The sequence below is a fragment of the Monopterus albus genome, unplaced genomic scaffold, assembly GCF_001952655.1.
Source record: "Monopterus albus unplaced genomic scaffold, M_albus_1.0 scaffold6.1, whole genome shotgun sequence".
Lineage (NCBI taxonomy): Eukaryota > Metazoa > Chordata > Actinopteri > Synbranchiformes > Synbranchidae > Monopterus > Monopterus albus.
In genome coordinates this window covers 6,913,065-6,940,955 of record NW_018127886.1, presented here as the reverse complement: position 1 = coordinate 6,940,955, position 27,891 = coordinate 6,913,065, and the positions used below count along the sequence as shown (strand labels likewise).

At 40.7% G+C, this 27,891-nt stretch overlaps 2 protein-coding genes across 2 annotated transcripts; both read left to right on the top strand.

The window, feature by feature from the left end:
- Window positions 1–3: 3 nt before the first annotated feature.
- On the top strand, window positions 4–11,096 carry dcp1a (decapping mRNA 1A). The gene is made up of 9 exons (XM_020620532.1): window positions 4–197; window positions 552–592; window positions 1,162–1,289; window positions 3,673–3,739; window positions 4,387–4,525; window positions 5,905–6,000; window positions 7,385–7,987; window positions 8,174–8,395; window positions 8,672–11,096. The coding sequence occupies exons 1-9, from the start codon at window positions 66–68 to the stop codon at window positions 8,744–8,746; spliced, it is 1,503 nt and encodes a 500-aa protein (XP_020476188.1). The 5' UTR covers window positions 4–65; the 3' UTR covers window positions 8,747–11,096.
- A 1,177-nt stretch (window positions 11,097–12,273) lies between these two features.
- tkta (transketolase a) lies at window positions 12,274–27,633 on the top strand. The gene is made up of 14 exons (XM_020619235.1): window positions 12,274–12,468; window positions 14,606–14,723; window positions 15,440–15,553; window positions 16,082–16,179; window positions 20,161–20,352; window positions 20,470–20,588; window positions 21,453–21,649; window positions 21,867–22,031; window positions 22,499–22,655; window positions 23,408–23,538; window positions 23,685–23,768; window positions 23,936–24,029; window positions 24,182–24,304; window positions 25,864–27,633. The coding sequence occupies exons 1-14, from the start codon at window positions 12,362–12,364 to the stop codon at window positions 26,049–26,051; spliced, it is 1,887 nt and encodes a 628-aa protein (XP_020474891.1). The 5' UTR covers window positions 12,274–12,361; the 3' UTR covers window positions 26,052–27,633.
- The last annotated feature ends 258 nt before the right edge of the window (window positions 27,634–27,891 follow it).

Below are 27,891 nucleotides of genomic sequence, written 5' to 3'. Positions count from 1 at the left end.
TCTGGGCACGGCGGAAGTTATAAGTGTTTGTAGAAATCGTTCCGTGTGGGAGCAGCATATTTAAGATGGAGACTGTAAACGCTGGCCATATGATGAGCTTAGCAGCTCTACAGAGACAAGACCCATACATAAACAAACTGCTTGACGTTACTGGGCAAGTGGCTCTATACAACTTCAACTCCAAAGCGAACGAATGGGTAAGTTTGTCAAAAGACCTGAAATTGTTTCGTGGGTAGCTATGAAAAGAATGCTAACGTAAAGCGCCCATTTTGCATGCTAATGCTAGCTCCTCGATAGAAACAATAAAATAGCAAGAGATATGTTAAGTATATTAGATATGTCAAACGGCAGCTTAATTATAAATGGCAACAGGCATATTATTCTGGTACCAGTGTTATTCTGCTAGTGGTTTAATTTACTTTTGATTATAGTTTAACGCTAGCGTTATCTCACCTGAGCTAACATAAGTTGGCTAGTAACGCTCGTTGTTATTAAAGTTTTGGATTAGTGGCTGTTGCTGTTTTGACTTGTAACTTCTTATTTCATTTAAGGAGAAGACCGAAATCGAGGGCACCTTGTTTGTTTATGCGAGGTAAGCTTATACGGGGTTTTAAAACGAATGTAACAGGACAACCATGAAGGATGTTTACTTGTTCAGTGTTACGTTTTTTCGCGCTGTCATCTGACGTATTCTGCGCACGTGTGTAGGCCGCAGCCTTTGTAAACAAACATTAACTGCGTTTCTTTACAGACGTATCTTATAGGAATAATAGTATTTTTTGTTATTAATCTACAGTTGTGCACTCAGTAGTTTAACATTTTTGTGGTTTATGTTAATTGTCGACTTTAAAAAAATAAAACGTTTGACTGAGCAACAAAAATACGTTGGAGAAGTTTCAGGCACTTGTGAAAATTGCTGGATGCTTTAAAAATGCCATGAATTGCTTTTATTTATCACTTCTTACAGTGTGCAGTAAACAAGAAGCAAATCGATCCATATTTGTTGTGACCAAATTTGTCCTTGAAATCAATACTGATTCTCTTGAACACAGTTTAACAAAGTTAATAATGTTGTGTGATAGATACTTATTTACACATCTAAATGTTTGCACAGTTCAGTATTTTTGGTTGTAATCTGTTAATAATCTTTGTTCATCTAAGATCTGCCTCCCCTCACCATGGCTTCACCATCATGAACCGACTCAGCACAGAGAACCTGGTGGAGCCGATCAACAAAGACTTGGAGTTCCAGCTGCAGGATCCTTTCCTGCTCTACAGAAATGGCAGCTGTGAGTATTTTGTAGAATGATGCATTATTATTTCATGTCCAGGATCCAGAATTTTGAGTACTTCACTGTTTCTGTCCAATATACACTGGGGGTGGCAGGTGCATGGTGAACACAGAATAGGTCTGTTGTCAATGGCAAGAAATCACTCTAACTAAAAGATGTTTTCATCCATCTGCTCCACATCAGTTGTAGGTGAGGCCCCACTCAATACCAAGCCCAGACAAATTTTAAGGATATGAGTGATGAGAAATGTGACACATCTTTACAGAGAAAATGCTCACCGAGCCTTTATCATCAAACCGCTGTCAAAATGTCAAAAACACTGTAATGTCAGTGGTAGTGTTGTGTATTCTTTTTTTAGCTACAGAGTCTGTTGCAAGAGCAAGTAGACAAATACACAGATCTCACACACACACACACACACACACACACACGTTATTAAGTGGAAAGCTCTAAATGGTACCTTTGAAAATGCTGAACAAACACCTCCTCAGTGTTCTCTGGATCATCTCTTTGTCCATTTGCTTGAAGTCATTTTGGTGTCTGGGAGTCACATTTAACAAGAAAACGTCTGCTGAGACTTTTCCACTCATGGCCTCAAGCAGACAACAGTTTCAGCTTGGTTTGGCTGAAGGTGAAGTCATTCAGCAGCCAAAAAGGCCTGGGTTAGATATGTAAGGCGAGCAGATGTTGATGGCTTTATCCAGCGTGGGGCCAATGCTGCAGTCAAACTCTTCTAGCCTTATGGATATTGTTCAAAAGAGAAGGTGAAAAGAGAGTACAGTGATGCGATTCCTCAGATCTTCAGAAAGTAACTGACAGCGCTGCCGCCGAGGTAATCTACCAGAAGTCTGAACAGCAGCTTTATCAAGGCAATGAATAAGGAATTAGGCTGTTTTCCCATTTGCTTGCTTATCATAAAAAATAACATGGCAATGGTCAGTGTCAGAGAAGGCTGCTCCCCTTTTGAACTTGGTTTGCCCATCAGTCTGGCTGGTATGGAAGACATGATGTAATTTCTTCAGGCCAGAGTAGCTTTACTTGAATTCAAGTGCTGTTATTAGCATTTTAAGTCCTCAGAGTAGGTTGATTTGCATGCAGATCAAACTGGATGCAGTTGTTGGAAAGACGCTGGTTGACAACACACTGCTGATTGTTTCTGAGATTTTACTTCAAACTGGATGCAGTTGTTGGAAAGACACAGGTTGACAACACACTTCTGATTGTTTCTGAGATTTTACCGACCTCTGGTAGCTGGCAGTCTCCTCTGGAAGACTAGCTGTAGTAAGTTCTCCTTGATAGTGTCATCTCCTGGTTTTTATTCCATTGTCTGGTTTTGCCTGGTGTTGTGGATCTGTCAGTCCTTTTGTGTTCTCCAGTAGTGCAACTTATTGACTGAGGATTCTTCAGTTCTTCTCAGGCATTAATTGATCTAACACACTCCAGTCTGTGTTTGTTTTGTGCGACTGCAAAGCTGCAGCTGATGTAGTATAGAGTCCAGAATTCTGATGGAGAGGGATAGGTAAATGCCTCCACAATGGTTTAAAGGCTCCTCCCTTTCGTGAACTAGGTTAAAGTAGAGGAACGATGAAGCAGGAGCATATGATTGAAGCTCAGAGAAATGATAATTAACTTTTGTTTTGTCTCCTTGAGTACTGGTAAACTCACTGCCTCAGGCTGACATGTGTAGTCAAAGTTTAGAGAGATCTGTGTACTTAGAGACACACACACACCACCTGTTTACACCGCTTCATATTCCCATCAGTAGCTGTGGATCCTGCAGGGAGGCAAACACTCCGGTTGCCAAGTTACCACTGCCTCTTGAGGGACCTTGAATACGCCAGTATTTCATCACACACACACAAATGACCCACAAGCAATGTAATACTAACAAAGTACTGTTTCAGCAACAGCTGCAGACAGTTTGGCAGTTTAGTTTTTTCCATTTTACTGTGCAACAAGTAGCCTGTTTCCTTTGGTTGATGGTTTCATTAAAGGGAATTCTATCTCCCTGTGAAAAGAAGTAAATACAACCCCTGCAGCAAAATGAGCCTTTCTTCAAATGTTAATGCACATTTTAGTTTTTGTATTGTAAGTTTATAAAAGGTGGGAAAATGGTAATTGAGGTAAGTACAAAAGTCAGTACTTGGATCCTTGGACAGCTGTCAAGCATGGGCATGGTAAATTACACCTGAACCTTTGAATTAAACTGTATTAAATGGGCCTGGGCAGTAGCTCACATGTGCCTCTGGTCTAATTGTAAACTCAACAATTATTTTTGTTTTATAACCTTTTTGTATGAACAGTTTTTTTCTAATGTAATGGTTCTACAATCCAGCTAGTGTAGACACTATGTAATATACAGTATTTGTTTTTCTTGTAGTGGGTATCTACAGCATTTGGTTTTATGAAAAGAGGGATTGTCAACGCATTGCTCAGCTGATGGTCAAGTAAGTAGCCAGCCATGTATATACACTTTAAAAAGGAAAAGAGTTGAGAAAACCTAAAAAAAAGTAAAGCAACCAACTGCAACACCTTTTTAAGTTTTCCTCAGCTAAAGGATTTTGTTGTACTAAAGTTGAAATTACTTAAAATTAGCAGTCAGGTCAACTCAGTCATGTTTGTTGTGCTGAAATTTAAATCTGCAAACAGCAAATCCTTTGAGCTTGAAATTGCAAATTGACTCAAATGTTTGGTCACATGGACTTAACCAAGAAAGACTTTAACCGGAGAAGCAGATTTCCCCACAACTAGTGGGTTATTCCTAGCTTTTCTTCATCATGGTTTTCATAGAAACAACTATGGCTTTATTTAATAGCCTATGTTACAAACACAAAGAAGGTTTCCACCATGAATGGGCTCTTCAAAATGCATATGGAAGAGTTTCTCCAGTGTTAACTCAACAAATGGAAACATTATGATCACAAGATTTCTCAACTTGTATTTTTAACCTGACTGAGGTATTACTTAGAATTACATTATAAACTTCTTATTTTGAGTTGGGTAAAAAAAACAAACATTCTAATTATTGTTAACTTTGCAAAGCAAATGACAGTTAGGTGAGTGGACAGTGTGTGAAGCTTTCTCCCTGCCCCAGGATTGTGAAACAAGAAGCGGACCTTGCCCAGAGAGAGTCACCCGAGCGGGCAGATTCAGGGAGAACCAACGGTGTCACAGACGCACGGCCCATTGACATCCTGGAACTACTCAGCAAAGCCAAAGAAGAATACCAGAGAGTGAGGAGGCAATCACATTTTGCAGATACAAGCATAACCTGTTATTTAGGTTCTTAGATGAGCACATACAGTATACTGTGCTCATTACTTCTTCCCTACATACAAAAACATGAACTTAGATCAGAGACTTCAAATGGCCTGAATAAATATCAAACACTAACTCAGAATTTGGTGAGTGGGCTCTAGGTGTTTTTAAGTAATCGGTACCTCGTGTGCAGTGACTGAAACACTTTCACAGATACACGGCCTCCCGAGTCTCATGCATATTTGAAGCCGGTTTTCCACCAGAAGATCCCCTGTACTTCTTATTCCAAAGAACTACAGCCCAAGAATTATCCCTAGGGTAAAAGACCCTCAAGCACATTGTGATGCGCATGTTCACAGCAGGGCTGAAGCCCAGGGAAGATTAAACAAATTTACGGTTGGCAGCTGGTTGTAAGAATGCTGCAGCAGTAGAGGACAGACTGTAGGCAGAACTGAAAGGATTGCTTTTCTTTAGTTTATGCTTACTTACCGAGGTTTTATTGCATGTACAGTACGCCAAAGTTGTATTTTCCAATCCACTGATCTCAGGTAGAGCGGGTCATTTCCTAACCGGAGGATTAGCGGTTCGATTCCCGGCTTGTCCAGTCAACATCTCGAAGTGTCCTTGAGCAAGACACTGAACCCCCAGTTGCTCCTGGTGATAACACCAGTGTGTGAATGTGTGAGTGTTTGTGAGTGCAAATGAGTGAATGGCCAAGTAGTGTGAAAGCGCTTTGAGTGTGCTGTAAAGCAGCGAAAAGCACTATACAAGTTTAAGACCATTTGTGTAGGCCTTCTGATAAAATGCTCCTTATAAACAGAAAATCCAAAGCAACAAGGAGTGTATCAGTTTGCCCAAATCACTTTTCTCACTGAATTTCTTTTTTAATTTTATATAAATACTTGCATATGTGAGTGAAATGTTCACACCGCGGAGCCCCGTATTTAACCAGTCAGCGACGCTTAGGACTGATAGTTGGATCTTCAGAAAGTACTACCCCTCGACTAGGGGACATTTTTTTTTTCCAAGAGGGAGAACTACACCCCCAGGACAAAATTTAGACTTTGGAAACACAGGTAATGGAACTACGTTACCAAAAAGGGTTCCTGTTCCCAGGGGAAAAGTTCCTCTGGTGGAAACGTGGCATGAGATTACAGTGGTACTAAATCTGGGATTATTACAGGTGTGTGGGTGTCTGTTTAAAATGCTTCGAGGTGAAGTCTGAACTGATATCTATTACAGCTACTTAATCCTTGCTTTTGGTCTGTATATTTAACCTCAGCTTGTTTAAAAAAAAAAATTAAAAAAAAACTGGCATTACCATTTATTTTTTCTGTCTGTGTGTGAGATGCAGGCTCAAGCAGGTGAAACAGATGTGTCTACAGAGCCAAATATGAAGGCAGCTATCAGTTCTACAGAGCTTTCCCACAGCACACCACAACCTGAAAAGGTATATACTTTACACAAACACATGTACAAAGGATTATTTAAGCCCAGGGCTGTTTATTTGTTAATTGATACCATCACATTTTGAGATTGTTATCGTCCTGTTCATTCCTACATGGAAAGAAGGTGCACACTTTTATCCCAGGTTATCGCTTTACCCAAATATATGGTTTTAGTGTTTGGCAGCAGCAGGATGCTGATAATGTTGGTTATGTTGCAAACAGCCAGATGGACTCGTTCAATCCATGTCACTGCTGCCAGTACTGCTTGCTTTGTCTCTTGGGTTAATATGAGGTGACGGGCAAATTATTGTTTTGACTAAGATGGGAAAAGAAATATAGCAACAGTGAATATTTGGAGACACCTACATTATTATTATTTTTTTTTTTATTCAGCAGATTCAGTTAAAATAATATGTACTTCATTGAAGTGTCAGCTTTTAAGTAGATTCATGTTAATGTTGAAAGAACTACAGTATGTGAGCGATATACCCCTTTTAATACATAGTGCCTTCATTGCAAGGGTTCAAAAGTAACTGGACATTTGGACACTGACTCTTGGGTAGCTGTGTTTCTTTTCTACTATTAGTTTATGCATGAAGGTTCACACTTCATTCAGAGATGAGGGTTCAGGTTCTTAAAAAAAAAAAAAAAAAAAACCAGCACAAGCACAATGCTAGTTGTGCTGGATGGGCATGGCTTCCGTTCCAGTTGAATTTGGTACATGCCCCTTGTGCACACATGAGGCCATGTCAAATCAACAAAACAACATGATAGAATGGTGATCAGAAGCCCACGGCTTGTGATTATGAATCAGAAGGCATTTGAATATTACCTAGAAATATCACACTGGGCTTGACAAATCATTCTTTGGCCTAAATTATGTAAAATGATGGTTGAATGTAGTTAAAATCGCATTCGATATTACGGTGGTGTTTTGCTATCTGGGCTTCTTGTGGCGGCATTCAGTCAGTCGTGTTTTTTTGTAGGCTGTTCACTTTTTGTTCAAGAGCAGACACCCCATGTGTCTTAATATGAAAAACTCACCTATTTTCTGGAATTACCATTATCAGCTAATGGAAATCAACGCCTCATGTGCCACCTGCACTCCATTTAAGTGTTTTTCCACCCTTTCCACTACATAACAAGTGGCATGCCGACACGGGCAAATGGAAGACAGCCTTAGAGATGACATTTAGACTGAGGTGGAGTTGTCTGTCAGCATGAGGTGTAAACAGGCAGCCATGCAAGCAAATTTTAGAAACTGAACCAAGCAGATGTGGTATTTTGAATTGATGGACAATTTAAACAGCTGATTATCAAAATACTTACTAGTTTCCTGTCGACTACTTAGTGTTTCAACACTGCTTTGCTCTTTTCACCCTCCAGAGCTCTCGTACAATAGTGAAGCAGATAACAGTTGAGGAGCTCTTCGGCTCATCCCTCCCAAAAGACCCCACTCTACCTCCCATGCCTGCACAGAACACCACCACCACTTCCAGTGACCCCTCCACTGCCTACATCCAGAGCCAGTCTTATCCCACTCCATCCCCCCAAAACCCACTCCTCCCTCCCCACCTCACAACTCAAAATTCCAGGTCCAACCAGCTACACCAAGCCCCTGGCCTGCTTCCAGCACCTTATGCCCTATATCCCAGTCCTGTTTTCCAGTCAGGAGTCTCCAGATCAGACCCCCAGCCTCAGTGCTCAGTTTCCCCCCTCATGGTACCTCCAACTGGCTCAGAGCCCCGTGCTGCTCCCCTGTGTCCTGCAACACCTCCAACAGCTCCTGCTTCATATTTAGGACATGAAATACTAGGCGCACTCAAACCAGTAGTGCGTACTGTGAATTCAGACATCCACAAACCCATTCTCGCACCCACGCTGGTCCCCCCCCACAGCTTCCAAGAGCCCATGGGGAAAGCCCTTCTCCAGCACAGCAAAGATATGGATGTTTTCTCTCAGCCTCCAAACCTGATCAACCCGATTTCTGTGAGTTTAAGGGTTTTCTTCTAAGTATTTTTGAGGATCTGTTTGCTCATATCATCCTCATCATTTTCTTGTTTCTCATGTATGCTTTTATAGTGAAATGAAGTGGCATGATTGTAATCCAGTATGTGTTGTTTTTGTGTGTCATTTCTCCTCATGTGACTGTTGTTTTCCCCCTTCTATTCTCAGGCGGTCCCCATGAATCCAGGACTTGCTGTTCGAGGACCAGAGATGTCTGTGCTTCTCTCCCCCAGCGCCTTCCAACAGTCCATCAGTAAGACAACAGCAGCATCATCAGTGGTTCTTCCTTCCCCCTCTGAGTCCTCTTCCACCTCAGTAGGAGCTGTAGAGCCTCCAGCAGCCCTCTACAGCAAAAAACAGTTACAGGAGACTCTGATACACCTCATTAAGGTACACCAAGGGCGTAAAACATGTGAAAGTGTACTGCCGGCATCTGGTAGCATGGAGGATAATAATAATAATAGTAATAATTGCCTTTGTTGTCTGGAAAACAAAAGCTAAAAACGTGAAATCCTTTGATTCATTCCAGTTCAGCTGTGTTCTAGATTTAAAGTAAGGTCCCCCCTGTGTAACAGCAGCTGGTTTATTTTTTGCCTTTAACTCTGATTTGCCTATAGTTGAACAGTTTTGTTTACTCCAATCTTTTTTTACCTCCACCCCTTCTAGAATGATTCAGACTTCCTCAGCGCCATTCACGATGCTTACCTGCAGACTCTGTCCAAGGACAACATGAAGCTATAGTCCTACTTCAACCATCACCACTACTTTCAGCGCTATGATCCTTTTATTACTTGTGAAAAGATCACGAGCTGCAGCGAGCAGGTTTTTGACACGCTCTACACCAGAACTAGTCAGTATTCTAAGGATTATTACAGCATGCACTGCAATATTAGTTGTAATGTTCTTGACTCTGAACTTTTTTTTGAGTCCTTAACTTGAACACCGATCTTGTCCTGCCATTAACTTGGATCAGCTTTTTGTCTGTGTGTGTCAAAGCAGAACTACTTTGGGAGAGAAGGATGATAGTTTCACAGTGTGGCCTTGCATTTTCTTTTTTACTTGAGAAAAGAATTACATTTTTGGCCATGTACTGGTAAGTGTTAACTGTTGCTTGTTTAATTGTGTCAATGAAAAGAACACAGTGGAGATTGGGTGAGCTCGTATTTCACTTTTGATGTTTGGACAGACAAATTTGCAGCTTGAGTCACAGATACTCTTTGTCACGTGAGAGTAAGGGAATATTTTTAACACACTTAAACTGCGACTTCGTATTAAAACCTTGGTGCTGGGGACCTCAGAACTGTTTTGGGGGTCTTTGCAGACAAACTGTCCACAATGTGGTGTTAAAGGACTACTCGATAACACTGAAGCCTGGACATTTTTGGTAGTACCACACATGCATTGATCAGACCATAGTTTTTGTGACATTTTATTAGTGTCTCTTAATAAGGAGGAAGTTGATGAGGTTTTTTTTTCTTCAACCTGTCTAAAGAAGATTAAGGATTTCCATAATAGTCTTCAAAAGCACTTGCATCTGAGAGCCCAAACTAAGAATCAGTTCCTCTTGGCTGCCCTTTTTTTTAAATTGTGACATTGCAGACTGACATGTTCTATAAGACACAGACAAGCTAACGCTCAAAAAGGTTGTGCCACCTTTCCTTTTCTTGATTCCTGCTCTATCGTTCTTTGTTTTTCTTCTCATCTGTGGCTCTCCTCCACCAACTGAGATCACATGACTTGATGTTGGAAGAGAATGTGCAATAGACACTTTTAGGAAGACCAGCATTTTCTGATATATTAGGATGGTACGATAGAGCTAAGTTTATTGGAACATCTCGGTTTTTGCAGGAACTCTGTAATTGGAATATCACAAGCAAAAAAAAATATTTTAATTTGGAATTTTTGTTTGTTCACCATTAATATTAAATTGCTTAAAACTGGGGGAGATGATGTGCTTTAGAAAAGCTTCAGTCAGTTTCAAACTGGTTGTGTTTATAACAGTAATCCAAACTACTATGAAGAAGATAAACTGCTTCTGTTCTCAAACTATTTTTCCAAGCCACAGATGGGTCCCAAGTCACAAAGACTTAAACACGAGATCACTTGTGGTTATATTTGCCTTTTTTGCAGTAAAATCTACTGCAGCACAGAACTGTAAACCCTGCAAACCACAGTGGGATCGAGAAGAAGCACATCTGTCTCTTTGTGTACAATACTGAGTGTCTACGGGTGTAAGAAAACTGATCTAATGTAGATTGGAAAATCAGCTGTCAAAGATATAGAAGAAAAGATTTAATCTGTGGTATGTTTTTGTATGAGACTTTCTTTTGCATGTTTAGGTTTAATTCACCTTATCACAAACTCTTCAGCACATACAGGCCCATGAAGACAGATTAAAAATAATGTAAAACCGTTCATTATATAAGGTTTTCTAATAAATGAAACAGTGAAGTGTGATGTCAGTAGTTGGCTCGTCACATGGCAATTGGCTAAAGAATCAAGTCATTCCACTTGCACATTTTTTGTTGTTTGTAATTTTGAAGTGCAGAGAATGAGGCTTGAAATTTTTCATTTCCGGGCAAGAAAAAAAAAAACTTAATCAAATGTTCTATTAGAAACAACTGGTATTAATGGAACAAGTGTGATGAGTTGATGGATAATACACACAATGTATTTGGTGCCTTTATTTGAATGTCGTCGTTTACTCGTACTGTTAGCAACCATCTTGTTTTACTATTGTTCTGTGCTTAAGCTGAGCTCCGATCTACATGTTTTCAGTACCAACTGTTAGCCCCTCCCCTTTTTTGCAAAATTTTAGTTTTCATGCAATTTACTTTATTGCCCTGTTTTTTGTTTTATTTTTATTTTTTTTATTTTTTTCCCTGAGGTGATTTTACCAACACTTCTGGCATGTGTTGGTTGAATAAACACACACAGGAAGAATGACTGAAATGTAGAGATCCTGGTGGTCACATATTTAAGGTTTTACAGTCATTTTATGCTTTAGTATAAATTCTTATTGGCCAGAGAGATGATTTTGGAAAAATCTTTGCATTTTCATTAATTTACATAAATTTTCTAAGATTGTTATTGTGCATATTTTGGTTTGTTTTGACTATTTTGTGATATTAAAATTTAAAAATAGAATTGTCTGTTTTTGTTTGCTACTGTGAAGAACTGACATTTTGAACAGTTTCTTCCAACCTCACATCCAATAGAGGAGAGTGGTATCATTCCTCTATTTGACCACCAGATGTCAGTAGCAGCTTAGTTACAGCTACTAGGTTTGTACTGTATATGATCCATGTAAGGCTGTATTGCAGTAGAGAAATTGATCTGGGAGTAGTTCTGACAGCTCTGGACTGAATGTGTACTGACCAAGTGTGAATGAATATCTCTTTTTAAATAGAGAAATTGTGATGAAGCAGTTTCACCAGTAGAAGGTGTATTGTTTCCCCTCTGAATCACCCTCCCCATGTCCCTGACTGGCCAGATGTGGACATTATACAGTCACTGGTAAAGGTTATGCTTGATTTCTCAAGGTCACAAGAGAAAAGGTTAGCCTGCTAAAAATGAACCTAATACACTATTACTAAAATCAAATAGACATAACAAGCTTCTATAGGAGAGTAAAAAAAATGTCAACCTCTGGCAGTCTGTCATTATCTGAATGTGCATGTTAACAGGCGTAGGTCATTTGTTCTGCAGGTAGTCTGGTCAGCCTCTGTGGGGAAATGTCCTTACTTTACTGAAAGGGGTGATAATTCTTTGTTTGGATGTAGTTTTTACAACGTGGTGTGTGTTTGCTTTAAAAGTCTAAATTTGAACCCTTTGTTCACCGCTTTATGTTAAATTTCTTAAAATGCCATATGCATTTGGATGTAAAGCATTATTTCTTGTTGATAAGGGAACAGATGGTGTAGTCGGAGCATCTGAGAACCTCCGTGGTACTGTGTATGTGTATTTTCTGTCCTGAATTTCCGTAACTTTCACTCAAGTCGTCATATAGTAGGCGTGACTGTGTGTGAGCGTGCGCCTGCGTTTGCCATTGTGCGTGTGGCCTTGGTTCCAGCCCAAAGCCGTCCTACTATTGGTTGTGCCCATGTGTGACAGTGTAGACTAACTGAAGACTGGTTTTAGAGGATGATTAGCATATTCATAGGCTTTGCTTGCAAACGCACCCCCTCCCTCCTCCTCCTCCTCCTCCTCCTCATCCTCCCCTGTCTCTTCAGGTTCAGCATTTTTTTGTGCCATCCGCCGCCGTCTTCACTCTGGGGACACCACACCTGGTACTTCTGACTCTGTTTAACTGGCTTGTGTTTTCGTACGTGTGGTCATATTTGGTGCGTCGGCCAGATGGAGGACTACCACAAACCAGATGGGCAGACTGTGCAGGCGCTCAGGAACATCGCCACCCGGCTCCGAATCAACTCCATCAAGGCGACAACTGCAGCGGGAAGCGGGTAAAGGCGAGAGATTAGTTGGATGTATATATTTGTATGACGTAACACACTTGGTTAATGTCCTGGGCCGGTTTTTATCTGATTAATGTACATGTCTGAAGGACAAATAGAAGTAGAAGAGAAATGCGTAATTAGATAAATGACACTTCATTTACTTATTGTGCGTCGCAGAGAGCATGCTGGACCTATGAAGCTATGAGTTTATTATATTGCACTTGCGGAATATATGTAATAATAATTAGCCTATTATAATTATGTGCTACCATGTGTGTGTGTGTGTGTGCGCAAATTACGCACTTCCAGATATGGGAACTGTCAGATATAAAGGTTCAAGAGTCCATTTAAGGCTACTTGTCATTTTCACATCTGGATTTCGGATTTGGTCCAGTGTTCCGCGACCAGGATTTAGAGCCGACGAGATTTAATGCATTTCATTAAAGGCTATTAAAAGTTTGGCAAGCGCCACTTAAAACATTTATTGAACGTCGGATTTGGAGGTTCGGTCAAAAATTATTACTGAAACAACGGTGCTGCGCTCCTTATTGATTATGTAACAGGAGGAGCAGAGACCCAGTCGGTCCTGTGCGGCTTGTGCGGGGGGGGGGACGTGGTGTGTGGAGTTGAACAGGGGAACGCTCGGACCCGGGCTTCGCCCGCGCCTGCGTGCCACAGTGCAGCGCGTCACACCACTGTTAAGAAGCTACTACAATTTCATAATAAAACCCGAGTTCACTCCAACGTTTCTGGAGTGATAGAAAGTTAAAAAGAAAAAAAAGAAGTGATGTTGTCAGATGAGTGAAACAAATTCACCCAAGCTGACTGTCACCATTTGCCAAAGGTTCCACAGAGTACAAAGCAGGTTAGAGAATTAGACAAGCCTGTTACTCTTGCCAATAAGCTGCTTTGCTTGGCATGAGTTATTTGATTTCTTATGGTGTATGAGTATTGTTTATTAAGATCTGGATAAGTTACTTTTCTGTGTAGAGTCATTTGAAACCAGCTTCTGTGGACTTTGACCCAGAGAACATCTGTTCCTAGTAACCTGAAGACTGAGCCAGTTGATGTCAAGTTGATCATAACATATTAACAGATGGAAATCTAGTTTGAGATGGTTCATTTAAAATAATATCTAAGGTTAATATAATGTCTAAAAGCCTTTATGGAGCCAATCTGAGTGATGTATTAATGACATGTGGCTTGTAAATAAAGTGGAAAATAGCATGCATTGCCTGTTTTGTCTTCTGTTCTCATGACTTTAATAGTTTGGGACTGCACACTGAATAATGGCTTCACACTGTATGTATATGTGAGTAAAAGAGTGATGCAGGCATCATCCAAATACATTTACAGTAATGTGAGAGAGAGCTATATACTGTATATGTACTTAGTGACTGCCTGACCCTGATAAATTCAGTCTGACTAGCATGCCACCTGCCCTGTGTAACTCTGGCTACAGTTTGTTTGGCATGAATTAACAAAGTTGACAGTCATTCAAACTCTATGTTCAATCATCATTTTGTTCATCTTTTTCTCTCTGACCCGTTTTTTTTCTCCCCTCCTATATCTGTGTGTGTATAGTTTGTGTGTGTGTGTGAACATGGTTATAGATTTGAATTGAGGAATCAGGAAGCACATAACAATGTACTTTTTTCCCCCCCCAAACTTTAATTCCTCTCTCTCTCTCTATGTATGTATATGTGTGTGTGTGTGTGTGTGTGTGTGTGTGTGTGTGTGTGTGAGAATTACAGGGGGGAAAAACCTTGTAGTCCAAACTATTCATCCTCCTACCAACCTGCCTTGCACATACACAAATTCAGTAATTAATAAAAGTAAATACAATTATTCAAAAAGATCCATCTTAATACAGTTCAGAACCTCACTGATACATTCTTGAAGTTTCTGTGGTGAAATGTGCTTCATTTTAAGACGATGGGACATCTGGCCAACAATGTAGTGAAAGTGAGTCACCTTTCCACTGGGCCAGACAGGTGGTCATCTGCAGTCTACCTAAATCTTCCTCCCACTTGTCTCTTGACATAAGTTAGAGGACCTAGCTTGGCATAATTGAGTGAGTTATATATGACAGAAATTGCACACTTTGAAAGTTTTACTTTGACTGCTGTGTCTTTGGTTGCAGTCATCCCACATCATGTTGCAGTGTGGCAGAGATCATGTCTGTGCTGTTCTTCCATACCATGAAGTACCGACCTGTAGACCCCCGTAACCCCAATAACGACCGCTTCATCCTCTCCAAGGTAATATACTACATTAAAAAGTGTCAAAGGTGTGCAGACCACCTATTTATATAAGGTTGTTCCATGTCATGTAGTCTATGTATTTCCTGCTCCTGGGTTATCTAATAAAAGCGATTTTAAACTTGAATGGAAATTTATTTTTGTATAACTTAGTTCAAACGCCTGTATGAAGACTGTTGAGACTAATATTATATAATGATGAGCATGTGTGATGTTCCTGAGTATGTGGGGCTATGCTTGCATTCCTTGTTTTTCTGCACACTGCTTTTCAGGGATGTATTTATGCCAGTTGGGCTCTTATTACATCACTCATTACTTAGTGATGTTATTAGAGTGACACAGAGAAGTACGTGTTTATATCCAGCAGACTGAACTAAGTAATGCCCCCCTATCTGGTCTACCCAAAACAGTTATAAATCAGTTACACTTGAACGCTGACCAGTACCACATTATAGCTGGTTTAGTCCTTATATTGGTTGCCTGTTAGCTTCTGTATTGATTTTTTTAAATTCTTTTACACATTATAGTCTTGCACCAGCCTACTTATCTGACATTCTTCCGGTATATGAGCCAGTATTAGCTCTTATTAGATCCACTGGCATGAGTCTTTTACTGTAGCTGTTACAAAGTGCAGGACTTATTGAAGCAGCTTTTAGTTTTTACGCTCCTGACATCTTGAAGAATTTGTTTATATTTGCTTATATGCACCACCTCAGGGTCACGCAGCTCCTGTGCTGTACGCTGTGTGGGCAGAGACAGGCTACCTGAAGGAGAACGAGCTCCTCAACCTCCGCAAGGTTGACTCCATCCTGGAAGGCCATCCTGTGCCGGTGAGGTCCTGTAGGAGGTTCTGGATTGTGAAGCTCATGTATTCCAATATAGGAACACATAGTTTATATCATAAAAACATACTTTATGTGCCACTCTGTGTGTTGATTTTAAGTATTTTTTGCAAGTATAGCTTTCAAAAAGTGGTTTTCAACCTGGGGATTGAGATCATCCAAGGGGGCTGCATGTAACTATGATTATCAGCACAATGAAAAAGAAGACTAAATGTCTTTCACAAAATTATTTACCTTAAAGCCAAAAAGTCTTTCAGCGATTGCCATAGTACGCAACGTGTAATTGCTGTGCATTCCGTACATGAACACATTTAGTTAACTGACACGCTGTAAGCAGAGGCATAGTGACAAAGATGTTTTGTGTGACAGAGATGGTTCCTTTCTCCTCTGCTATAGACATCACACTGTGTTGACATAAGCTACAGTCCTAACTGGTCCTACTTTTTCTTACACATTAAGAAGTTAAAAATAATTTGTCCACTCTGCTTCATGCTTCCTGTGTTTGCCTGTTAACAGAAGCAGCAGTTTGTGGATGTGGCTACTGGATCGCTGGGTCAGGGACTGGGAGCTGCCTGTGGAATGGCCTACACTGGAAAGTACTTTGACAAGGCCAGGTAACCTACACAAAAACACACTCGTATACACACCAACAAATTATTCCCAAAAAGATGTTCACACAGATTCGTCAACGCGCACAAGACATGTAGGAGGAGCACAACAGCCCAGATTGCATCTGCACATATTAAGGCAGACAAAATGAAATTATACATGGCATATGTATACTTCAGCGAGCTGTGCTAACAATCAACATTTCAGCCTGTATAACACTGTACTGACGGGCCTGGTCTGGGGTGACTTCTATGCAGCTGCTCAGAAAGCCAAGAGAGCTGACCTCAGTTGTTTTACCTTCAGATCAGGATGAATGAGGGTATCTGCTCAGTAATCTGAGATCAGAAATGGCTCCAGGAAGAGATCAAGTAGTAAAAGAAACCACCAATAAGGATTACTAGTTTCTCTCTTCACTAGAGTAGAACTTGAAGATGCAGTGTGTGAGATTCAGTGACATCTAGGGATGAGCCCTCACAGTCGTTTCATAGCAATTATGGTAAATATAGGACAAAAATGCACACTTGGAAAAGAAGCGCAGCTGACTTGATCAAGTAGAGTGCTCAAAGCAGGCCCGGTCACCTGAATACAGCAGCTAGGAATAATGGAATAGGATTCTGGGTCTATTTTGTGGGTTTTCTCTCTGAACTGGGGCCGTGATTAAGAGGGACGGCCAGGGGCATTCGTATTGTGCCGCTAGAGGTGAAATTCTTGGACCAGTGCAAGACGGACGAAAGCGAAAGCATTTGCCAAGAATGTTTTCATTAATTAAGTTCTCAATGGCTCACTTTGCCTCAGTGGGTTACCCAGCGCTGGACATGTTCTAGCTAAAGCTAACAAACAGAAACTTGCATTTAGTTTAACTTTACTTATTAGGCTGAGTTACCTTTCCAGCAGAAAACAGGCAAGTTCAGCATCGTTTTGGAAACATCTGTACCTCGTCAAGGATTTCCATCTGGGAAAGGACACACTAATGTTTATCTTCTGCCATCACCTATCCCGTTACTTTGTGTCTTTGAGAATGGGGATTCACACTGTCTTCCTTTTTCTGGGGTTAAAATATAATTATGATGCTCAGTTTCTTAAAATTATAGTGTAGTTCTTAAAGTCAGGGCAATGCTTGCTCTTGTTTCTAACATTACTTCTTCCAAGTGTCTCTAAATAATTACTCAAAATCCAAGATGCTAGTTCAATGTGAAATTCATGCTTTAGTGGCAGTGTGTGGTTTGTCCATTCTGGGCTACTGTAAAAACATGGCGGGCTCCATGATAGGGGGCCCACTCCTATGTAGGTATAAAAGGGTCATTCAAACAATATTCTACTTTTATTACGATTAAATTTTTGTTAAAGTGCCCATGGCATGCTTTTCTGTGTTTTCTGACTCATAGACAATGTTACAGCAACAAATTTGCATCTTAAATGTGACTGAAAGCTCAAAAAGTGAGGTGTACCTATGTTGTTGTACTTCTGTGCAGAGGCAACTCAGTTTATACAAGTCTCACAAACTCTCACTGGTGAGATCGGTGATCTCCTTACAAAAAATGTCTGTATATGCTGTCAATTACAATTTTCAGAAAGAAGAAAATCAACAGGTCAAATAACATATATATATTAGAAATCACAATTGGCTCAAAGTTGCAAATTAAATGAGAAGAATAACAGTAATTGTTCAATTCAATTTTAATTTAAAAAAGAGCAGCACCATATGTCCAGTTTATTCTGCAGCCTTTTGTATGTAATGTTCCAATATTTTCGAGCTTTGTTGTGTTAACAAGCACGTAGTGCACATTTTAACTACTCTTCAGCTGAATATTAACTGCTTTAACAGATCAGTCCATGTCTCCTTATTCTAGTGTGATCTGGAAACAACCACATAGGTTTCAGTCCAACAATAGGCAGACCACACGGTCCATAGTAGGAGACAACACATTCCATCTCTGTCAGGAACATGATTTGACACATTTTATTGTCAACAGAAGGAGAGCAACTTAAAGCTGGTTTTGGTTTTGCACACGCAAAACAGACAGGGAGTACTGTACTTGTAGTCTGAGGTGACTGCCCTTCTCTCTCTGCATTCTCGATTGCACGCGATTGTTTCTGCTCTAATAATCACACATGCAACAGCACCATTCCTCCCTCATCTCTCTGCCTGTGTTTTTAACACCCTCTTCTCTCCAAAAAATGAAAAAACACCATGCAGTGTTTCTGATGCACCTATGTATACATAGTAGGTTATGTTGTGTACGCATGTGATTGTGCGATGCTGGGAGCTGCTTGTCAAGCTAATTCAGGGCTACATCACTGGTTTCACAACCTGAAGTGAGGCAAAAACTGCTGAATGGCAACTAAAACCATCAACAACTTTAATTTTGTTCACATTTTAAGTTATTTCTGGTCAAACTGTAGCAGGAAATCTTACAAATAACCAAACGGTCCCATAAGTGTCTCTTAGGGTGTGGTTTCTTAAAACACTGACACTTGAATGAACCTGTCAAATGAACTTACTGTATGAGCAGTGCTACAATGAGACTGAATAACTGACACTCATTATTGCTTCGTGCCTGTGTGACTCTGGTTCAACACTCAGTTATTAACATGCAAGCATGAGATTATTGAATAAAACGCATGCACGCTTTCTCTTCATGCTCATTCATGTGTTGGACCAAACCCACGACTATAACCAGCTTATCAAAGAGTGCATTTGACTGGAAGTTTTCTTGTGTGTTAGTTTTGTATTTGCAGGGTGCAGTGATGTACAATAAGTGACACAGTGAAGTTGGTGTATGTATCTGGCAGTTTGACGGGTTTGGGCTGTTTTTAAGGAGAGGTATCGCCTTGTCTTGATCAGTTATTCTCACCTTGCAACAACAGGATAAAATTAAGAGGAACACACAAATCCCCTGAGGGACTGCTTTACTCCTGTCACTGGATATTCTTTGAACTACTGCATGTGTGTGTGTCCCAGAATGTAACTTTTACTATGGACACACACATTTTTGAAAACCTTTGAATTGAAAAGTAGAGAAAGCTTTACTTTACTATGTTAAACACAGTGACAGGAACATTGGAAAACCATTATAATACATTCAATTACAGTGTATATGGAGCAGTGTTGCAGTCGAGGCATTAAACCTCAAGTCCAAGTCAAGTCTCGAGTCCCCCAATGGTCAAGTCTGAGTCATCAAGGTCATCATTAAATACGAGCAACCCAGCTCTCAACATTTTATATTCCAAACTGTCTAACGCTGTATTATGTCACTGTATTGCTCAGCGATTTGATGCATTAAAAATCATTTATAGAAAAGCAGAGTGTATACTTCAGTGGAAGTGTGCCGGATACTGCATGGTGCTGGTGAACAGGTTTTAATACCGGCATCCTATGCCAAATTATTATGGCCTATTACAAAAAAATCCACATCTCTAACTTCTGAGTCCAAATGCACTCAATGCTTGAGACCGAGTCCTCTTCATTTATCCCGTGAAATGAAGTTCTTCTGTTATATTATGGATAGTTTGACATAAACAGAGGACACATTTCAGAAATCAACCCGCAGGATCTAGAGATCAGTTTAAATTTTTTCTGTCTCAGCTCTCTACCTCTTTTCTCTTCCTTTCTCTATCTCCATCTTGCGGAATTCCTCTCTTCTCTTCTCCCCATCTTCCTCTCTTTTCTTTGTGTGCTGTGTGTTTGTGTGCTCAGGGTTGGAATGCGTGATTTAATGCAGCGTGTTTAGGCCCACCTTCCAGCTTTAATGACAATGAGTATTTGACTGGAAAGCTGTCAGAAGTCATTAGGCCACAGGAGCAACTAGTGAAAATAAGTTGAGTGTGACAGCGGAGCAAAGTGTGTGTGTGTCTGTGTGTGGCAGATGGGAAGATCTGCCAAGAGGGAAAATGGAGCCGATATGGAAAATAACCTCATCACTAACCATCTGTCTTTATAAGCTCTAAATTTACCTGATTATGAAATCTCTCTTTCTTTGTTGTAGCTATCGGGTGTACTGCCTGCTCGGGGATGGAGAGTTGTCTGAGGGCTCGGTGTGGGAGGCCATGGCTTTCGCCTCACACTACCAGCTAGACAATCTGGTGGCCATCTTGGACATCAACCGCCTAGGTCAGAGCGACCCGACTCCACTGCAGCACCATGTGGAGAAGTACCAGCAACGTTGTGAAGCCTTCGGGTGAGGGGGAAGTTCAAAGAGTGAGGGTGAAGGTTGAGTTAAAGTGTTTGTGCCTCTATATGCATAAACAACACATGTAGAACTCTGTTTGAAGTTTGAACTCCTGGGTCTTCCCAGCTGGCATGCCATTATTGCGGATGGCCACAATGTGGAGGAGCTGTGTAAGGTGCTGAGTCAGCCTTGCCACCAGCCACTTGCCATCATCGCCAAGACCATTAAGGGCAAGGGCATCCCAGGTAATCAGTCACACAGTAGTTTGCAGTATGTGAGGTCAAATGTCACTGCGGTGCTATCCTGTAATGGGTGGATTTAATTCTCAGTAGGTTTTATGACAGGACACTGGGCGTTTGTTGCTTAACTTGTACCAAAAACTGGTTTCCAGAGGATGATTAGGTAAAACGAAGGCAACTGTCAGAAGCCATCTTAACTGCCCCAGGAACTTGCCAGCAGCATGGAGGGCCCTTGACTCAATGTATTCCCATCATTGCTTTAATATTTTAGCTGCTCACACTCAGTAATCCCACAGAATGTGCAGGATACACTTGCAGCAACAGCCCATTGTACTTGTGTTGTGATAAGAGCAAGGGGGAGTGTTCGGGTATTAGTGCATATGTGAGGGGCAAAAACAGAGACATAAAGAAAGCTGTGTGTAAGAGAGGAGCATGTGTTTGTGTGCATAGGACTGTGTCAGTTACTGTAAGTGATGTTATAAACCTGTGGCCTCTTGAATCTTGCATATGACCTTCGAAGTAGCTTGTTAATACAGTATAGTATGTACATTTATTTTATTTTATATGCTCAAAATGTTACCTAAAATCATTATTACCACAATTGTGTAATCTCCAAAGACCCCCGAACTCTTTAGAATTATGCATTAGTTTAGCTTTATAATATATGCCACTGTTTAGGAACTTAATGACTCAGGTGAAATGTAAAAATTGTATTCTTTAATCATTTTTATTCTCATGTGTGCTGTACAGTAAAATGTTTTTACTTAATGTGTCAGTAAATAGAAAATCCACACAGATAATAAAATGATAAAAATATGTATTTTTAATTAGTTCTAGTACTCAGGCATGTTTTTTATGTGTGCCTTTCAGCGGCTGAGGATAAGATGGGCTGGCACGGTAAACCTCTGCCCAAAGACATGGCTGAGAGTGTGATCAAGGAGCTGCAGAGACGCATCGTCAGCTGCAACAAGCGTCTCTATCCTGCTCTGCCCATTGAAGACGCATCACCTGTCAGCCTCCGCAACATCCGCATGCCAAGTGCACCCAGCTACAATCCTGGAGACAAGGTCTGATCAGTGGTGGCAGATAAGCTCAGACATTTTGAATGATCTTGAACTCAGTCATTTGGGTTTTAAATTGTATGTAACACTGAGCTAAACAAATAAACGTGCATTGCTTTTTAAACAAAATACAACTGAGCTTTAGTCAAGCTACTATACAGTATATAAGCAAATAATCTTTGTGTTTAATTGCTTGGTTGTGTGTTTGTCCCTGTGGCACTAGGTTGCTACGAGGAAGGCGTACGGCATGGCTTTGGCCAAGCTGGGCCGTTACAATGAGCGCGTTGTGGCTCTGGATGGAGACACCAAGAACTCCACATTCTCTGAGCGCTTTAAAAACGAACACCCAGATCGCTACGTGGAGTGTTACATTGCAGAGCAGAATATGGTAAGAGAGAAATGTTAGAGGGCAGGAGAGGTTTTGGACCACAGCCCAAACTGTGAGGAAGTACTGAACTATACAGATACCATCATCACTAAGTTCAGGAATATTAACATTTTAAATGCATGTTTTACTCCTCTGTAATCCTCCATCTGTTTGCAGTTTGCATGTTATTGTAGTTATATTTTCTGCTGTCACATCATCGCTGAGTAGCATCAGTGTAACTATCCTCTAGTGTTCATGTTTATTAACATCAGTATCTTTCCTTGTTGGATCATCTTACATGACAATAGGCCAGTCAGAATGGTTTAGTGTCCGCCTGGATCCATTAACATGAAACATCAGTGACATTATGTCATTGTGCTCTGTGAGCTTTTCAGAGCCTTTTCTTTAACAGTGACCTCAACAACAAGGGCTTATCATAAACACTGTTATTTACACGTTTCTTTTCCTTTACCTGGTTTTGCCTCCAGTTGAGTGTGGCAGTAGGTTGTGCCGTGCGGGACCGTAACGTGGTGTTTGCCAGCACCTTCGCCACATTCTTCACCCGGGCCTATGACCAGCTCCGCATGGCTGCCATCTCTGAGAGCAACATTAACCTCTGCGGCTCCCACTGTGGTGTCTCTATTGGTCAGTGCCAGTCTCACAGCCTGAACAAAATGAGCTTTTCCGGTGGTTAATTCTTTGGACCACTTCTCAATATTCAAAAGAAATTCTCTACTGCGCATCCATATTATACCAGTCACAGCCTCAGTGACCTTGACCCATAAATGGAAGTAGCTGCACACAACGTGGCCTTTACTTTGACTCACCTTTCTTATCACTACACCTGTTTGGCACAGTTCTGCTTTAGGATTTTTTTTTTTGAGGATATAAAAACAAGTCAAATTGATGACATTTTTCAGATGAGTACCCTGATCAAAGAAAATGCAAAATGTACACAGTGCATGTCAAATGACCATCAACCCAAGGTGATCTTTTATTGCTGAACCTTCTGCCTATGGAAGATATTTCATTCTTCACTGGTTTGTAGCTGGTTTTTATATTTCACTTATGTGAGATGAACAGCTCCTCAATATTTATTGGTTTTAATTTTCCTGAATCCTAAACTTGTTTTCTTAATTTTCTCACCTCCTCTGTTACTTTGGTGCATTTTCTTCTCCTGGTATCAGCACGCCTGCTCCCTCCCTCTCTCTGTTTCTGTGTCATGGAAGTGATGAAGTGATGCACTCTGATTCCTTTTCCCTTCTCCTCCCATTTCTCCTTCTCCTCCACTTCCTCAGGTACACTGCATGCCCACATTTGAAACTGAATGAATGCCTATCACTTTGCTACTGCAAACATGTAAGTGGATGTGACTTGCTGTGTTTATATATATTTAGGCGAGGACGGGCCATCTCAGATGGGTCTGGAGGATCTGGCTATGTTCAGAGCTGTTCCCACAGCAACTGTCTTCTACCCAAGTGACGGTGTCGCCACTGAGAAGGCTGTGGAACTTGCTGCCAACACAAAGGTGTTCACAGTCACCTGTAATAACAAATGGGGAGGGGATAAATTAAAATATTAAACATTTAATGCTGTATGGGAGCTTAATGTTTTATTGCTTTTAATAAAACTTCATTTATAACTTGTTAAAAGTAGAGAACTCGTTTGTTCCAGGGTATTTGTTACATCCGAACGAGCCGCCCAGAGAACAGTATCATCTACAACTGTAATGAGGACTTCCATGTTGGACAGGCCAAGGTAAAGTCTGTAGCTGCATTTTCTCACCACTATTCAATATCACTGTATAACCTAAAAAATGTTCATGCTGTTTTCTGCTCCACAAACTTTGATTTTTCTCTTTTTATCCGTCATTATCACAAACGCCTAGTCCACATATGCCAAATATACCTTCTCTTCCCACTCAGGTTGTGTATAAAACCAATGACGACCATGTGACTGTGGTTGGAGCTGGGGTGACTCTTCATGAGGCTCTGGCTGCTGCAGAGCAGCTGAGGAAAGGTACAGAAAAAAGAAATCCACTCATGTCAGCACACAAACACTGAACAATATGGATTTTGTTTATATTTTAATGTTTAAAGGCACTATAGCTTTTAATATGATGCATCACTTGGACTTAAGCACACCCTCCATCTTTCTCTTTCCTCCTTCAGAGAGAATCAACATCCGTGTGATTGACCCGTTCACCATCAAACCGCTGGACTCCAAAACCATCACTGACAACGGCAGAGCAACCCGAGGACGCATCGTCACGGTGGAGGACCACTACTATGAAGGTGAAGTGTCTGACAGCGCCACCATAAAGGCAAATTACATTTTAAAACAAAATAATTTTCATAAAAAAATAGGTGCATACGACTGTACTTAAAACTATAGAATGTAACTTTTGTTGTAGAAATCTGCTCCAAAACTTGTTTTAATGTGGAGAGGTGCTGTTGAAGCCCCCTGTGGCCCAGACTCATTGAACAGCTGTGGCAGAGAGATTAGTTTCTAAAAGGTTATGAGCGGGATTAGCACCTCTAACCAGTCAGAGATTTTCAATTATTTCAGTTTGATCAGTGATTTTTGTTGCATTCTCATTTATTGTAATTTCACAGTGATGAATTGGACAGAGCGTGGCGGAGCGTAGCAGATCGTAGTAAAGCAGGATGAGGGAGCGCTGGGCAGAGCAGAGTGGTTCATTTGTAGTTTCATGTTGCCGTTACCTTTAGTTACATATTGTAGCTTTAACCTTACCACTAGTAAACACTTCTGTAATTGCTGTGGTAACCTGCTATCATTGGTCATATAATGTAAAGAGGGTCTCTTTCATCTTCATCTTATGAAAAAGTTTGAACATATTACAGTCTTTCTCAATATTCTCTGCTCAGTGGGTATCCACTCAGTAAAATGTGTGTATATTGTTATGTTAGTAAGGACTACATAACAACGTAGCCCAAAGATCTGACATCAGGAGTCATGTTTTACTCTCCAATGTAGTAATAGGTGAGTATATGGACAGAAAGCCATACTGTCATTTTTCAGCTTTTTAAAGCTGTTGAATCAATCCCTCTATGAGAAGTTACTCACCAGTGAAAGCTAGCACAAAGCTGACCTATGTTGGGATATACTCCACCAGGTATGGCACAAAGTGAGCTATTTGCAAATGTTTCCAATTCCTAATTTTAAACCTTCACAAATGGTTATAAAGCGTGTTTTTTTTCCAAGGAATGTATCTCCTTCATCACACACACTTAATTTGCATCAGCAGTGAATAGCTTATTCAGTTTTAGATGTGGATTTTGGGACTGCTGTATTGTGTCCATCAGCACAAAAAAAACTAAAGAAAGAAAAAAGGTATCATCAAAATGCGTTTGCTGTGTGTTCATTTTGGAAATCTACAAAGTACAGGGAATATTGGGTGGAGTGCCAACCTCATCGTCTGTGTCCATGTGCACACCAGTTGACAGTAACTAGATCACCAAGGGCTTAGAAAATATTAGAAGGGAAGGTCTAACTGAAACTAATCATTTTCACATTGCTTAGCTTTCGTGATCACACCGTCAGAAATGTTTGAGTGATAGTTCAGTGTGAGAAGTAAAAAAAAAAAAAAAAAAAACAGAAGAGGATGGAGGGGAGGGAGAGAGGAAGTCAAGGGAGGGTGGTGACAGACCTGTCAGAATACATCACATCACTGTAGAGCTCAGTCGCCCATGGAAGCGTGAGAGATTTAAAATGGCAGAAAGCAGGAAATCAAAGGAAGGAAAGATGGATGATTAGAGAACAAATGAGACTTGAATCTGAATAATTGGAGAAATTTTATGAGATCTGATTGCTTTGTATTCTGATTCACCAGGTGGTCTAGGTGAGGCAGTGTGCTCAGCAGTGGTGAACGAGAATGGCTTCACCATCCACCGCCTGGCAGTTTCCCAGGTACCACGCAGCGGTAAGCCTCACGAGCTGCTCCGAATCTTTGGCATTGACCGTGACGCCATCGCTCAGGCAGTCCGCAAGGTGCTCAGCAGCTCCGTTAATGCAAAGTAAGAGCACTGCAGGGGTGTCAGCAGTACCAACAACATGGTAGAGGACTCAGTGGTAAACTGGGGGGTATTGCACAAAACCAAGATATGGGATTAAGCTGGGATTTTCCAGTTATCCGAGCTGAATTTAGCCCTGACATGGCTGCATGAAAGCAGGTTAAATTAAGACAAACTAAGTTACTATGGAGATATGTCGACAAATCCTGGTGCCTTATATGTTGTCAGCAGTCAGTCTGATCAGAAACCAATGAATTCATTTACAGTTAATCTGTAAGATGTGATACTGACTGTATTCATGAAGATCGCAGTACATATTATTTGAAGTTTGAATTTTATTGCAGCTGTTAAGGTGACGAGAGACTGAGAATAAAGCTGCAGAGGCGTCGTCAATGAAGTCAGTATATACTTCTGCCCTTTTTATATATACTATATGGTGGAAGTGCCGTCAGTTTATTTTTGCAGATACCAAAATCCTTAAAGTTGACATGATAATCACATTACTTATAATGGTTATGGTGAGTACATAAAGACTGTGCTTGCAATTATCAAACAAAGTTTGTTCAAGTTTATTGTTAGCAGATAATTTAAAATGTCAAGTTCAAGGATTTCTCTTGCCACCTCGAACATCAGCTTAAATGGACCTGGAACCGCATAGATCTACTTTTAATTAAAAAATTTCTTTAATGATTTACTTAAATAGAACACTGAAATTTAGAAAATAGTTAACTATTAAAAAATATCAGAGATCCCTCACCCAAAATAGGCCTGTGTGCACTACTTGTAATCTTCATGGTATATTTCCTGAGTAACATATGGTTTGTTAAGAACTGAGGTTAGAATATGTGTATTTTAGGTGAATTAAGGTATTCAGTCGATCTGCTACCGCCTGCCACGTTTGTTCTTGCTGTTTTATTACAGTGTACTGTGTTGAATTCCCCATAAGTGTCTACGAATGGGCATGCTGCCGGGGTCTGAAATGTGCTGCACGTGTCTTTGATGGGCACGCTTGAAAACCCAACCAGCACGGGGCCGTTCATGCTGGTTGGGCGTGGACACTGGTTATATTAACGACACTACTTAACATGTGACATGTATGCATGGACGAATGAAACGCAGCTTCTGTGTCAGCAGCAGTGAATCTGTGATCGACCTTGTGGTCTGTTGAAGAAAGTTGTGAATGTGCGTTCATTCAAATTACCGGTACTTAGACCTGGCTTGAGCTAGCCGTACCTCCTCAACCTGGCTTTGTGAAACGAATTAATCCAGGATGCACCTAGTAGACTAGGTCAAGCCTCGCTTTGTCTTATCTTGGATTTCTTAATTCTACTTTTGTGCAGTACCCCCCAGGTGATCATCACCGACACAACACACATACAATTTACCTGCTCACGGTCTCCTCTTTAACTGTCATTGATGTGGTTTGACACCCTCACCCCAGATTAGTAAACACACCACCTCCACCCCCTTATCTCTTCCTTTGGAGTAAAGTCTTTTTTTATATAATTTTTGTATGTAAGTCACACCCTGCTTGGTGTGGTCTGTTCAAGCACTGGCTGTTTTTAACCCTTCTGACCCTGACTTGTATGTGACCGCTTCACTCCAATAAAAGGATGGTTTCTTCATCATACCTGTGTCCAAAGTCTTTCTTGTGGGTTGTGTTGGCATGATACAAAGATTAAACACCACAGTGACAAACGTTGTACAAAACCTGTTTTTTGATTTCACAAATTAGCTCAAATCCTGGACAAAATGTTTTTAAAGGTTGTGCACTGTAAATAGTTTAGGTGTCCTGTTTACTGGTGCATATTTAATGTGAGATAACCCACAAGCATTGTTTGGTCTCT